Source organism: Nanorana parkeri, unplaced genomic scaffold (assembly GCF_000935625.1).
Source record: "Nanorana parkeri isolate BGI_ZX_2015 unplaced genomic scaffold, ASM93562v1 scaffold926, whole genome shotgun sequence".
NCBI lineage: Eukaryota > Metazoa > Chordata > Amphibia > Anura > Dicroglossidae > Nanorana > Nanorana parkeri.
Genome location: NW_017307194.1, coordinates 654,331 through 670,290, shown reverse-complemented (window position 1 = coordinate 670,290; position 15,960 = coordinate 654,331). Strand labels below are relative to the sequence as shown.

Sequence of the window (15,960 nt, the reverse complement as noted above, 5' to 3'; positions counted from 1 at the left end):
CCAAGCTTGAGCTTACACAGTGCTGTCCTCTTTTGGAAACAGAGGAGAGAAAGGTATTTCAGTATATGCTGTTGGGGAGGGGGGACGTTAAAGTGTACCTTTTTTGCTTTATCCTGCATGGGCAAATTGTAGGTTCACTTAAAATAAGCACTTGATCTTTAAAGTGACGCTAAACTCAGGAGTTAAAGGAGAACTATGGGGTTAAGGCTTTTCCCCATAGTTCTCCTTAGGGTAACGGGAGGACACAAACTAGCGTCCTCCCGTCACCTTAGGCTCAGTATACTGCAAGCTGCTGCTCGCGGTATACTGAGACGCCGCAGCTGAAGCAGATCCCGACAACTATGTCTGGATCCGCCCATCTGCGTGACTGACAGCTGGCTCTGCCTATCTAGAGGCAGAGCCAGCTGTACCCGCCCCCTCCCCCGTCCGTTCCGCCGGTCAGCGCTGGCGGATCAGAGGGTGGAATCCAGCCCCTCCCCTGTCACGGCAGAGAGCCGTGACAGGATCGAGAGGTGAGCGAGCGACGGTATGTCTTCCCGATCTACTAAGCTGACCTGTGACAGTCTCATTGTCACAGGTCGGCTAGAACTAAGAGGCGAGTGAAAAGCACTCACCTCATAGTTCTCCTTATAGCCCTCGTTCACACCTAGGCGTATTGCATAAGCGCGTCTGTCGCGCGGTTTTTTTACCGCGATTCGCGGTAAAAAAGTTGCGCGACCATCGCGCGATTCCGAAGGCTACTTGGCTGTATCCCAATGGAAAATGCCCTACAAAACGGCCCAAAGTAGTACCTGGACCTTTTCAGGCGTGGCCCGTTTTGTAGGGCGTTTTCCATACAGCCAAGTAGCCTTCGGTATCGCGCGATGGTCGCGACGGGCGGAAATACGGCAAAGTGGGAACGAGACCATTGACTACAATGCAATTTATTTTTTTTACCGTTTTGTAGAGCGTTCGTCGAGCGTAGAACGCGCTACAAAACGGTCAGGTGTGAACGAGGGCTAAATCTTAAAAATGCATTCGGGTACCTTACCGATTAACAACAATGCATCTTATTTGTGTATCACTGGGCTGTAGATCCTCAAACCATCTCTGAATTGGTGCTGACACTGTCCTTCCTTCTGGAGGGGGGCTACTTTTGTTCCCCATGGTCCCTGTGTGTTGTAATGTGGTCACCGATCCAAGCTCGCTCCCGAGATGGACTACACTCTCAGGTTTAGTTTACTAATTTGTATTGAGATTGTAGTCTATCATATATAATAATAATAATTAGGGATGCACCGATTTCGGTATCGAGTACCGATATTTTAATTTTTTTTAATGTACTCGCCGATACCGGAAGTGCCATTCACAAAGCCAGGCGGCGTGTAAAGACTCGCCACCCGGCTTCCCAGTTAGCAGGAAAGCCGTCCCCGTGCTTCTCGTCACCAGGTGACGAGAAAGCATGGAGCCGCCTTTCTGGCCAATCAGGAAGCCGGGCGCTGTTATGACGTGGCGCCCGGCTTCCTGATTGGCCGGGAAGCCGGCTCCATGCTCTCTCCTCATAAGTGCTCAAATACTCTGCATCAGCACCTATACCTGTCCACATGGAAAACATCTAGTGTCCGGTGGGGGGGTGGCGTGTGGTTCAGTGCAAGTGCGACCTTTCTCTTGATGGATATGACTTTGCTTGCTTTCAGGTAAGGAGGATCAGGTTTTGCCCACTGAGGAGCTGGAAGATGTGACCGAGGAACATAACCACCACGAGGAAGATGAAAATCTACTCATTTCTCATGACTTTCCAGAGAATTCTGCTGCTCCTGCACTGGATACAGAGATTGCGAACGGTAAATAAGATGCCGATAAGTTTGGCCAAGGATTACGGTAGTAAAGCTAGAGATATGTAAATGATTGATATACTATGCATAATTACCTTATACTCCAAGCAGGATCATTCTTTGTATAGACATCCCAGTAGATGTAAATACACCGTGTTGTTAAGGAATCTCTTAAACTCTGAGATTAAATAATAAAAATAACTTCTACTATATAAATAATCAATGACTGTGTACCCTTTTTTGTCATTGTTCAGCTCTAAATGCTCCAAAATCTGTTTATTTTCCTCCAGCCACAACCTCCTGCCATATTGTGGCTACTTTTCGTCTCTATGGTCCGTATGGGAGCTGAAAAGTAGCCACCCTCTGTGCTGTATCTGTAAAAAATAAGTCAATTCAGAATTGAGAAAGGTGGTCGGATGACCAGTAAAACGTCTTCAAGAAAATACAGCAAGTCCAGTTGCCTGGACTTATTTTTTACAGATATACCATGACCTGGATGAATGGGAACCTTCACAGACACCCTCTGTGCTGGTTCATGTGAAGGACTACAACATGCTGGGGGCGTGTCTTCTCACTCTCCGCCCACAACTCCTCCCCTCTAGACTCTGCAAGGAACTGGGATTTCTTCAGCTTTCCTACACTAATATCTGCTGATATGTGCTGCTCACATGCTGAATCTGGTCACAGAGGAGCCGGCTCCTACATCTGAAATAGTTGTTTTTCTGTGTAGATTGTTGTAAACGGCCTCATGGCAGTTGTAGGCAAAGAAAGATGCGCACGTGACCAGAATCAACATGCACGGCTCTTACTAAGGGACAGGAAGTGTAAGGGGAGATAAGAGACACAGGAGCGAGCACAGCAGACTTTCTAAAGGGATTAAAGTAGTTAGAATTTTTATTTTAAAACATGAATAAATGTGTCTTTGGAGAATGTTCATTGTGTAGATGTGTACGAGGAGAAAAGCTGAGGGTTTTGTGTTGCTTTAAGTTGCATACTTGTAGGCCATGTTGGTCCCCTATCTCGGGCTGTTTCCAGGAAGCTACAGCCATTGTGACATGTTCAGTCAATAAAGGAGATTGACTGCTATCTACAAACGGAGTGCAAGTGACTTTATGGTAGTTTGCATTTGAAGTGCGCAGGCATCCGTGGTCACTTTCGGCACCCCCCAGTTTCTCGTTTGGGCTATATCCGTTCGGGAATGCGATGGGATCTACTACTTCCTGTAGCAGCAACGCTGAGCTCAGCTGCTGATGCTAGAGGAGGGGAGAGCGCACACTGCGCATGTTTGGCCTGCGCATGTTTCGGCCCACCTTCCTGTGATGTGAGGGAATAGGATCCAACGGCTGTAGCGTCCTGGAAACAGGGCAAGACTGGGGAAAAGCTGTGAATTGGGTTTTTTGTTGGACAGCCTTCAGGGGGATCAACATGGCCTACAGGTATGCAGCCTGAATTTAAGGAGAATTATGGGCTGAGTGAAAAACACTCATTCCCATAATTCAAGCCGACCTGTGATAATGGAGCTGTCACAGGTCGGCTCTATTGATCGGTAAGTGAGTGAACACATACCACCGTCCGCTCACTTCCCACACTTACAGCAAGTCCAGTTGCCTTGACTTATTTTTTACAGATTACCAAACATGTCAAGCCTTAAAATTGCATGCGCTCGTGAAACTGCAAAAAAAAACCTACAATAACCCAAATTTCCCATAGGCGACGCTTTAAATGCTTTTAATGCTTATCAGTTTAGTGTTACCAGTGATTGATGGATCGAGAATTTTTGCTCTTACTCCGACGCTCGCGACGATATGTAACATATGTGGCGCAATTTTCGTTTTTGCGAGTAGGTGCATCCAATGGGTGCTTGGGTTGTATGTGCGTGCACGTGGGGGGCGGGGGACTTTAAAAATTTTTTTTTGCATTTTACATTTTTTTTTGTTCATCCGTTTTAATTTTTCCAAATTTTATAATGTGACAGGTCCTCTTTATGGAGACATCAGGAGTCTTTCAGATCCCTAATGTCACCTAGGGACCGCAAAGAACCTGATGAAAACAGCAATCGCCAGCTGTTTACAACGGTACCAAGAACACGGCAGCAGCAGCCGTGTCCTTGGTATAACCACTTCCAGCGGAGGACGTACATTTACTTGACCCCGCTGGAAGTGGTTAAGCATCTAGCGCCATTTAGTACATGCAGAGGTACCTTTCTGGAATCTTTAGTCACAATGGGGGGGGTGGTAGATCTAACAAGTAGGTGGAGCAATTAAGAGACGGCTGAATTTGCAAATGATTGTACAGGATTGTCTACCACCTGCCAGAATGGTTGGTTGTCTCTTAGGGCAGGCAGCCAATATATGAAATTAGGTCCCTGAATGTTTGAGGCACCTCCATCTTGGGTCTGGAATGTTTGGACAATGTATCTTCATGACCATAAAAAACAACTTGGGGCTTTCGAGGTGCCAAGAACTGAATGACAATATGTAGCTACAATTCCATATTTTATTGATATAAAGATTCATTAAAATGTTTGTAAAAACAAAAATTGCCATGTGTCCATTTTTGTTGTTTGCGATCAAATATACAACATGCACAGTTGGCTGCATCAATATAACAAATAATGTACTTAATTGTACAGACTCAACGCTATTTTTGGTATTGCTTCCTCAAGAGTCCTGATAGCTCATGGCTATTAAATTAACCAACACTCGCAAATCACGGGAGCGGAGGGATAGTAAGGCGAAGGTAAGGCAGGAGAGCTGGTAACGTACAATGTTCCAGTAGGGGCTTTCCAAGGAGATCAAATTGACAGGAACCCACTTTGCATCCAGTGTCTGAGTACAGACTCTCCGAGAAGGATTTCAGCCGTTCAGACAATTCAGAATCGCCATTTATTTGTTGAATACAACTTCCCCACTCCCACACAGTGTTGATCAAAAGGGTGTCTTCTTTTTGTGTTTGTGTGGGTCCTGTCGGTAATGGAGTCCGCAAGCATCCACCTTCCCCCAGCTGGGAGTGAAGAAGTTGTGTTCAGCAACCAAATGGTGATTCTGAATTGTCTGAACGGCCGAAATCCTACTCTGAGAGTCTGTACTCAGACACTGGATGCAAAGTGGGTTCCTGTCTATTTGATCTCCCTGGAAAGCCTCTACTGGACCATTGTGCGTACCGTTACCAGGTCTCCTGCCTTACCTTCGCCTTACTATCCCTCCTCTCCCATCCTTCCGCTCCCGTGATTTGCGAGTGTTGGATGATCTAATAGCCATGAACTGTCAGAACTCTGAGGGCCTGTTCACATGAGTTTCAGGTGCGGATCAGCAGACGCGATGCTATGTGTTTTGATGCATTCCAGTTAAAAAAAAAAATCTTTTTTTTAAATTTTTTTTGCTGGAGTGGGGCTGTCAGTATGTTGGCTGCAGTGCAGTGCGTTTTTGGTGTGTTTTGCGTTTCCTGACCGTACAAAATGTGACATGCAGTATTTTTCTGTCGTAACCTGAACGGACTGCGCACGTGAGAACTGTAGCCCATAAAACACATAGGGATACATTGGGATGCATATTTAGTGCAGGAGCGTACGGATCAGGTCAGCACTGAAAACGGACGTCGTGTGAACAGGCCCTGAAGGAAGCAATACCGCGAAACGTGTTGAGTCTGTACAATTAAGTACCTTATTTGTTATATTGATGCAGTCAACTGTATGTTGTTGTATATTTGATCATAACAAACACAATGGACACATGGCAATTTTTGTTTTTGCAAACATTTTAATTTATATCAATAAAAAATTTAATTTGAGATATTCTCATTCAGTTCTTGGCACCTCGAAAGCCCCTAATTTTTTTTTGTGGTTTAATTATTCATGGGTGTGGTGCCATGCTTCTGCCTCTTCATGCCCCCTGCTTTATCAAATCGCTATTGTTATAAATGTATCTTCATGAGCATGACAACTTGGGGCAAAGTTGTATCTGGCATTCATTGGATCTGTCCCCAAGAAAAATTGTTTGTTTATGGGAAGTGTTCACAAACTCCTTTTACTTCTCATCCGACCTCTGTGACCATTTCTAAGCTGGCCATACGCCTATAAATGATCTGCAGACTTTCTATGGTCAGATGGGAAAAGTGCAACAGATTCCTCCATCTACGCTAAACTGTGTGGATGGAGGAATCTCCCGCTGGGCCAAGCTTCAGTATCTTGCTGGTTGGCCCCGCTGGCTATTAAAACACCTGACCAATGCCGGCATCCAATCAGATTGTACAGGTATTTTGAGAGCCAGTGGGGCTGACTAGCAATATACTGAAGCTTGGCCCAGCGGGAGATTCCTCCATCCACACAGCTTAGCGTAGATGGAGGAATCTGTTGCACTTTTCCCATCTGACCATAGAAAATCTGCAGATAATATATAGGTGTATGGCCAGCTTTAGTCTCCGTTCACACAGGGAGTTCTGGGATTGCTGCACCAAGAACCTACAGATTCCTGCGGCAGGAATGCCAGATGTCCCCTTCAGATGCAGCTGTCCGTATGTAATCATACATGGTACCATTACATGCAGTTTAAGATAGATGCTTACTACTGGACACAGAATAGATGCATGCAGTGACGTTCATCTATTCCAAACCACACAGATGCGGCCGCTGTCGCCTGCTTCCCGTGTTTACTTTAATGGGTACGGTGACTGCATCTGAACAGGGACATCTGGGATTCCCGCTGCTGGAATCCTAGAACGCCCCATGTTAATAGGTTCCTAGTCACAGAGTTCAGAATATGTCCCGTCGAACTCCTTACAAGAGAGCCCTTTGAGTGTGTGCAGAAGTGACCACGGATAACGCCGCACTGGTCAGAAGAGCAGCAGGACCATGTTCTAACAAAAGTCTTTTTATTGACACACAATAAAAAGCAATGTTTCAGGGCCACACAGGGCCCTTTCATCAGGCTTGGTATTATCTCGTATCATACTGATCCTGATGAAGGGGACCTGTGTGGCTCCCAAACATTGCTTTAATTTTGACAATATGCGCTAATAAAGACTTTCACTGGAACATTCTCCTGTGGTGTGCTGGTGACATCTTGTTTTACTTTAAGGGACCGTTCACATTGAGCGGTTCGCAAATCGCGCGATTGCATTGAGCAAGCTTGAATCGCGGCTAAATCCGTGATTCGCTACAGCAGGACCCAGAAGGGTCCTGCTGTAGCGACACACGACCCGCGACAGCAGGACCCTTTGCCCCATTGAGAAGCATTGGAGAGCGATATCGCGCGGTAAATTGCAGCGATATCGCGGGAATTACCGCGCAATAAATCGCTCAATGTGAACGGGGTCCAAGTCACAGAGCGGCGACTAGGAATTGTCGTGGGGGTGTCGTTAGTGACTTTAGCGACTTTAGCTTCTGGTGCTTATCAATAGCTTGTTCCTGCATTTTGCTTTTCTCGATCTGTTGCTCAGTCTAGAATATTGTATTTTGATATATTCCAGAATCCTTCATCGTCTTTGAGCCTGATACTGTTCCAGCTAAGAGTAGAGCGACCCGATTCTCCAATAGGAGCAAGGTAACACTTCACTGAGCATTCCTGGTTTGTATGTGTCACCCTCCATATAATTCTTTTCTCTAATAGATTCCTTATCACGAGTGACATGATACATTACATGTATGCTGCATAGAAGCTAGATCTGATATTTGTCAGTGTTGTTAAACCCTAAACGCCTTGCAGATATTTTAGAAACACCAGTGAATGCAGTTATCTCTTAGGAAGTAATTAAATGCATTTCAATAATGAACTCCAAGAGAAGGCAATATTGTCCTCATACAAGAGCCATGTGTATTCTTACTTGAATCTTGGTGAGCTTTGTGTATTCCAGATCTGTGCAGTAATCCAGTGTGAGACTTGGAGTTCCTGTAATAAAGACCTCTCTCTCCTTGTGCAGGGTGACTGGTCTTGTCTCCGCCCCCTCCTGTAATAAAGACCGCTCACTGCTGCTCTCTCTCCTTGTGCAGGGTGACTGGTCTGGTCGCTGCCCCCTCCTGTAGTTTTTCTGCTGGCAGTCTATAGTGGGTGAAGCCTACTGGGTCCCTCCCACAGCTCTGTTCCCTGTACAGGTCATGTGCAGCACAGTGATGATATCTGGGTTCGCAAAGGCATTTGGTGGACACAAAGTGTATGTATAAACAATGCATTTAAATCAAGGATTTTGTGCCCAACTGGAAATGTTTGCAGTGTTTTATATGTGTGTCTCCCTCGCCCCTGAATTTAGCCTCCTGTCCCCATACAGGAGCACTCAGACTGGGAAGGCCAGTGCTTGAGGCTCACATGTGCAGACAAAAAACAAGCTGACAGGAGGAGAGTGCAGAGAGATGACCTAATGTATTTGTTTGATGCTCTTCATCCAGTCACAGCCTGTGGGGATGAAATTGAACCTGGTGTATTGCTGAACTGCAGCAGAGAACCGTGTGATCCGTTTACAAATGGCTTTTTTTGAAGCCATTTGTGTTGGGAGGCTTGCAGCAAAAGCAGTCCTTCCATTTGGCATGGAAGGTTCACTTTCATTACGGTGATCCTAATTACATTCCCCACAGAACACTCATTGATTTGATCTATAATTGTAGAAGAAACCTGGTTAAGAGATGTCTCTGAGACCAGGATCTAAGTGCTTTGCTTCCCCTCAGCAGGCTTGCAGCCCAGAAGACCCCCCTACGAGTGACAACACGCAAACTGCTGACACCAGCAAAGTTCAAGTGACCACATCCGCCAAACCTTCTTCCAAAAGAAGCAGAAAGCATGTCATCAAGAAAGTACAGGTAAAACGATACGTGTGGAATTGGAGTATTACTTCTAGAAATAGATAAATATATAGTGCATTGTATAATCTGGATTTGTCCTTCCAATATCAACGTATGTGATATTAGTTCTAGCTGTACAAACAGTCTGTTCCTTACTGTGCCCACCATGTACAGATCTCCTGCAACCATCCCAGGAAGGTTATGTTTTATATAGGACCTGTTGAAAGATCTTTGTCCCTAGTGCACTCGTCCTAATCCACAGTATTTAAGAGAATGCATTACAAGGCAATCTTCGAGCATCTACAAGTGATGTACAAAGAATCTATGGAGCATTACTGGCCAAGTAATTCGGTCAACAAATAAAAAAGCATGTGTGAGCGCATCAGGGGCCAGTCCTCCTAAATACATTGATGTATATGTTTCAGTCAATCCCGCACCCCATTCGCTTCAACAAAATCTTCTCAACATTTGTGCATTTAATGTATTTTATCTATGTGTCAGCCTTCTTTCTGTAGGCAAGAGCCCTGTGACTGCTGCTTGGGGGCCTTGGATGGGATCTTAGCAGCCCCAGAGCAGTCGGTGAAGTGACAGGGGTAGGCAACCTTGGTACTCCAGCAGTGGTAAAGCTACAAATGCCATCGTGCTTCGGGGTGTCGTGCCAGTGGCCTTCTGTAGGCAAAAACCCTGAGTGCCCAGTCGCACCATATCCAGTGCGTCCCTGTGCAGTTCGCGCCTGGATCGCATACATGAAGCCGGGCCATGTCCTGGGGCGGGAGGGGGGGTGTGTCGCTGCCATTCATGTCAATGGCACTGCAGACACCCTCCAGTGCTGTGCGATCTGAAAAAAATGCTGCATGTACAATTTTTTTCAGATCGCACTGCAATGGAACAGAGGGTATTCCTATACCTCGTGCTCTGGTGTGAGCGATCGCACTGCGGGCAGGGGAGCATGTCTGCAGTGCCATTGACATGAATGGCGCCGACACCCCCCTGCACTGGATCCCCTGCAAACTGCACTGGGACGCACTGGATATTGTGTGACTGGACTCTTGAGATGGGTGCCACTATCTTGGATGGGTGTTTTCAATCGTCGATTTTAATCGACTTAATCGATTAACTGTTGCAGCTCTAGTTTCAGCAGCCCCAGAGCCCTCACTGAAGTGACGGGGGTAGGCAACCTCGGTACTCCAGCAGTCATGAAGCTACAAATGCAGTCATGCCTGTGGCTGCCAGAATCTTGGAGTACTTCATAGGACCTGTAGTTCCACAACAGTTGGGACTGCTGAGGTTGCCTACCCCTTCTCTATAGTTCCTGTTCCTCTTCCTAGCTGGTACATAAAAGGAAGGGGCAGAGTAGCTGGGCCAGCACTGATGGTATTTACACTTCCAGAAGAGGAGATATGTCGTGTTAGAGGAAGAACACCCATGTAATCCCCATGGGCAGCCCGATGTAACTGGATTTGCATCTATTTATATCTGCTTACATTTGTTCCTTTCCATTCATGTATTCGGTCTGACAAAGCTGAACAGACCAGGATGTAACAGGCTGCAGATCCATATACATCTGGACGCCCATAGGGATACATTGCAGTCCATTTTTGATCTGTCTAATTATAGGTTAAAAATGGACTGATGGAACTCCCAAGGCTTAGCTGTCCCGACATGTGAGGAAACCTGTGTGCTAAGATATATGATTTGGAAGGTTATTGTAGGACATGTATATATGAGTCGCTTTCTGTAACTGATAAGGTTGTTACTACTCATGGGCAGATGAACAGCGTGCACGCCTAAAGCACTGAAAGCCATCCCTTAGGAAAATATTTTCAATCTCTTCCCCCGCTGGTCCTTCTCACCAGCCAGAACTAAAATGACTGGTATTTGTGACCCAGACAAGCAGTGATGTCACTTCTCCAACCACGTGACTCTTAAGGGATCGCCTAAAGGTAGACAGAGTATAGGAGATAGGCGGACAGGTTGGGGTAATGAGTTGCACAGAACGGGGGAGACTCTGGTGAAGTCCTGGAGTCGAGCTTGGGAGGAGTTGACAAGGGAGCTTGAGAGCATGGGAGGAGCGTAGGGGACGTTTAAGGTGATACTTGGAGACAAGTTTTGAGATATAGACGGGGGCAGAGTTGTGGATGGCTTTTTAAGTGGTTCTTAATATTCTGAATTTTACCCTTTGGGCTATTGGAAGCCAGTGCAGGGATTGACAGAGGGTGGTTGCAGACACTGAGCGGTTGGTTAGGTGGATAAGTCTGGCAGCAGCATTTATGATAGACTAAAGATGGGATAGCCTGTGTAGAGGTAGGCCAATGAGGGAGTTACAGTAGTCGAGACGAGAGATCACAAGTGAGTGGATAAGCTTTCCCCCGCACTGCTGGCTCCGCCTCCTGTGACAGAGTGTCAGGATGGAGAGCGGGTACAAGAAGTCAGTGATCGCTGAGTGTAAATAATTGAGGACATTTGTTTAATATGTGCAAACCTAATAAAACTCCTTGTTAAAAAAAATTGTTTACTGTGTCCCTAATTATGAATGGATGGGAAGTGCTCTACATACCTCCTGTTCATTCATGATTGTGGACATGGTAAACATACTATATCCACAGGTTATGAATGAACAGGAACTCTCAATATAGAGGCTTCCTGTTCATTACAACAGAGGCTACAGGAAAAGAGATTTTAGGACTCTCTTATATAATATATAATAAAAATACAATTTTAAAAAGGTAAGAAAAAATAATAATTTTCGGTCAGAAAATTCTTTTTCGGTGCTCCTCAAGTAGAATCTCCAACAACAGTTGTAAACTAAAGATGCGTTCAGGCCATAGGAGGGAACATGAAATATTTTTGAACATGGATGTTATTTGATAACATTTGATTCATTTTGTTATATAGGTGAAAGCTCCCCAGGTTAAGGGTAAGAAGAGTCGTGGGAGACCTAAGAAGTCTGTCCAGAAATGTTTGTATGGGAAGCGAGAAACTGTCTCCAAGAAGCCACTGCTGAGTCCTATTGTCGAGGTGCCGGAGTATCACCCCACACCTCCTGCCTCTACTCTCGTGTCTCTGGGTAAGTGACCGTTCAGTTCCTTCTTATGACAACGATAATGAGTTACTTTTACAGAAAGGCCTTGCCCTACACACTGATCTTTGTTTACAAAGCAATCATTTCTGTGCAGCTATATGCAGTCATTTCATGCACTATCCCTCACTTAGTCTTTTCACTTTTATGAGCTACTATTAACCTCACTGGCGGTATTCCCGAGTGTGGCTCGGGGTTAATTTTCAGTACCATATGCGGTAACCCCGAGCCACACTCGGGATTACAGTGTAGAGTTACTTACCTTGTCCATGAGCCCCGCTGATGCCGGCATCCGTCTTCCGGGTTCCGTCCCTTGCGAGCGTCCGGAACCGGCGGGAAATTTGAAAGTTAAAACAAAACGAAAAAAATAGAAAAAAAAAAATGAAATAATCAGACCGCCAGGGAGGTTAAATTAATTAATTTTGAAGAATAATTTTGGGCTATGGATACAGTGCGCACTCTCATAATTCATTATGGATCTGTTTTGAGATCCGTCAACACGTTTTGCAATTGCATTGTAAGGCATGAAAATCTTTCTTGCTATTCCAAACTGACTCTACAGCCTTGGTTCTCAACTGGTGGGTCATAACCCAAAAGTGGGTTGCATCCCCGTGTTCAGTGGGTCGCTGCATGCCTTCCACTTTTCTAGGTGAGAGGCTCCTCTGCCTCCCCCCTAGCGGAACACTGTCAGTTCTCACGCCAAGCAGCCTTTCAAAATATGCTGCCCGGGGCTGAGTGTCAGCTTGAGGTGTGATGGGGCTACGGCCGTGCGGGCGCTACGCTCCATATATGCATGCATTGCTTACAACTCCCTCACGTGTCCTGTAGAGGTGTCTGGACTGGAATTACATCACATTCTGGCTCCCAAAAAGCTCTACAGGGCACACTAGGGAGCTGTACATACAATGTACATATGGATGGAGCTCCGTCACAGTTCAGATTGTGTCAGTGTTTTTGAGGGCCTGTTCACACTAGTACAGTGCACTCATCACATAGTACCGTGCAATTAACACACAGTACCATGCAATCGCTCCTACTGTGCATTCCGGTGTTGGAGGTGTGTTGGGTTGATATTCATTTGAATGGTACCCCAAACGCACCTCCCACCCACAGCTCGTACGACCGCCCTGTACTGTGTTGTACCCTAATTCCGTGCATTCCATTGCAGTGGAACTTGGGTGGCGATCTAATGACTAAAGACAAATGTGGGTCCTGAGGTTACACAGGTTGAGAACCACTGCTCTACAGTATATTGTTTACATGTGCTAAAACCTACTTCCAGAACGATCCAAGTGACAGATATTTACAGTCTTGGCTTTAGTGGGCCTCTTTTAACTGGTGGACTTGATTTTATTTACAGGTGGTACCCTAAATAAAGGATTTGTGAAGAGCGTCCCAAAAAGAAGAGGCATTCGGAAAGACAGAGGGAAGGTCCAGAAGTGCAATGTTCCTTCTGAAATTCTGAATTCTTCCGATCCCATAATTCTGAAGACTGAAGATGTTACTGAAGATGGAAGTTGTCCTGAGCAAGAGGGCTTAGAAGTCAAACTAACTGAATCACTTACAGAGGGTCAAAGCCACACAGAACCAGCTGATTTGGTCCTGCAGGTGGAGAACGTAAGCTCAAGCACTGAATCTCTTTTGTCATCTGCTGACATGGAGGTGAAACAAGATGAAGACTTACCAGAGCCATGTGAAAGTTTCCCAGAAGATGAGGGCACCACCGAGACCATGACTGCACCGAAGCTGCAAAACAAATCAAAGAGGCGCTCAACTACGCGAAGGCGAGTGTCCCAAACTACCACAGACATGCCACACATTGCAAATCCAGATCTTTTAGAAAACATTATGAATGCTGATCACACCACTACAGAGACACGTGCTGAAGACCGAAAACCAGAGATCGACGTGTTGGTAGAAAACAGAGCTCACTCACCTAAGTTGCCATTAGTCACAGGCATAGCCGGTGGTAAAAAAGGTAGACGTTCTTCGAGGAACTTCAGCAAGTCTGCCATATTTTGTCAAAGCACCGAACCAAATATCCATACTCAGGATCCTTCTACCATGTTACCTCACCCTGATGAAAATTCAATTGCCTTCACTAATGAGCCATATCTGCCCATCGATGAGATTCTACAGGACGCTGGAACAAAGAAGGTCAGACGCAGCATGAGGCTACGCAGAGATTCTGGTGCCAGTGGGTTGTTCTGGGTTCAGGAGAATACCAGCAGTGAGGGAACCAACAGGCGGAAATCATTAAGCTCTGCAGTGCAACCTTTAGGGAATTCTAATTCAATCCTGAAAAGTGGAAGCTGTTCTCCAAACAAGGAGCAGATAACTGTCAAGCAGGTTCCAAGGGCAGCTAAACAGAAATCTTTAAGCTCTGCGGTGCAGTCTTTAGAGGGTTCGGATTTAATCCTGGAAAGTGTAACCCCTAGCCCAAACAAGGAGCAGCTGAGTGTTCATCAGGTACCTAGTGCAGCTAAAAAGACTCGGAGAAGAACCTTGTGTACCTCCACCCTACAGCAAATGGCATCTCTGGGTGACACCAAGAGGAGGTCAAACATATCTTATAAGGACTCTCTTTCCGCTGAAACCCAGACCAGCCACAACAACATTACGCTAGATACATAGATATGGTACCGGTCTGAAGGACTAAGCTGAAGTGTTATTAATGTGCTGACTGCACTGCCTGATGTAGGATTAGACTCGAGCACACCATACTGTATCTTGGCCCTGGATAACCTGCACATGAGAGATGTCCAATACCTGTGCATTAGTCGCCCGTATGTTTAACTCTCAAGCAGAATCTGGTTACTTTTGTGCTGGAGACATGATTTTGGACTACCCAGTTTCCTATTTTAATGTTCCTCAAACTGATGATTCAGACTTTGGTCAATTCTACCAAGATGAACCATCAATTGGATTCCTTCTGTATCTTGGGTACTGTCGTGGTGAAAAGTTTGTTCCCAAGTCCGTCTATCTTTCAGGGGCAACACAAGAATGAAATGCTTTAGTTATTAGATTCACTTTTTATATTGACGATATTGCTGCAGGAGAAGCAAAGGTGCCCATTGATGAGCCTAGAAATGAGGCTGTCAGTGCATTGCTTCTCCTCCATTTTCCTATACAGGAGTCCTTATGCCAATAGAGCACACCTGGGTAAAGGAGAAATGCGTCCAGGAGATATTGAGACAGACTGTATGAGAAACCATTCTGTCCGTGGCCAACCTATAGTTGAACTTTGGCCAGGCTATGAGCATTTACCTAAAATGAACCTTCACTGACCTCTGTGCTGCAGACACTGTGAACTAATTCTTCTTCAAGGGGTCAGTTGAATTGTTCAAGTCCAGGTCTCATTTCCCCTCTTCCTGTGCACCTGCTCTAAGTTTACATTAAAAACATATTCTATAATTCCGAACATGTTTCAACCATATTTAGAGTATAAAACATTACTATGTTCATCCTCAATCAAACTGCCCCGCTTACCTGGGGTGCTTCTTCCTGCATCATCCTGTGTGTGTGTTTTTTATATATATTTTTTTTTTTCTTCTTTTTTTTTTAATTCAGCATGTCTGCTGCCTCATTCATTCACAAAGATTTGTGAATGGGAAGGCTCTGAGTCCCATCTGCCACCATGGCAGAGGCACTAACAGATCACACCGACACAAGTGCAAGGATATCAATGCACTCCTAGTCTTGTTTACTTCCTCCAACCCCATAACAAAAGATCTGCACCTCCATACCTGGGGGCGGGGATAAACAATGCAGGAGCCTGTGCATTGCACTTGTTAAGCACTGATCATAGTTTCCATGTTCTTCAGGCCTGAATGCCACAATTTAATCCAATGCACATTTTTTTCAATTCAATGTTGGTGCATTTGTTACATTTTTTTTTTTTTTAAAGGTGGACTTGGCCTTTAAGGATTAGAAGCCTGGCGCCTCACTGCTGGCAGGAGGGGGCAAAGCTATCTACTGAGGGAAAATAGAGTTTGAGGATGATTTGCTCCATGGTGCCTGCAGCTACTGAGGTCAGTGAGGGCTTGAATTAAAGTATTTCTACTACTTTTTAAGAATTCCCATAGCCTGGACAGACTTTTACTTTAAGGCACCAAGGAGGGATTAGTAGAGTCTGAAACTAAATTGAGGTGATCCCACCAGCAGACACCCCAGATGATAAGAAGCTGTTGGGCAGTACAACTCTACAGCATATATTTAACATTGATGCAGAAGTTTTTTGGTGTACAGTCCCTTTAACCCTGAATGCAAAGTCAGTACCTGCGCGGAGAAAATGACAT

General features: G+C 45.4%; 1 protein-coding gene across 1 annotated transcript in view; it reads left to right on the top strand.

Moving 5' to 3' along the window:
- CDCA2 (cell division cycle associated 2) overlaps positions 1 to 14,296 on the top strand; it is a 34,971-nt gene extending 20,675 nt beyond the window's left edge. The window contains exons 10-14 of the mRNA XM_018566221.1: positions 1,677 to 1,823; positions 7,281 to 7,354; positions 8,470 to 8,601; positions 11,479 to 11,650; positions 13,023 to 14,296. Coding sequence (XP_018421723.1) covers positions 1,677 to 1,823; positions 7,281 to 7,354; positions 8,470 to 8,601; positions 11,479 to 11,650; positions 13,023 to 14,296 — 1,799 coding nt within the window. The remainder of the gene's footprint in view (positions 1 to 1,676; positions 1,824 to 7,280; positions 7,355 to 8,469; positions 8,602 to 11,478; positions 11,651 to 13,022) is intronic.
- Positions 14,297 to 15,960: the final 1,664 nt, after the last annotated feature.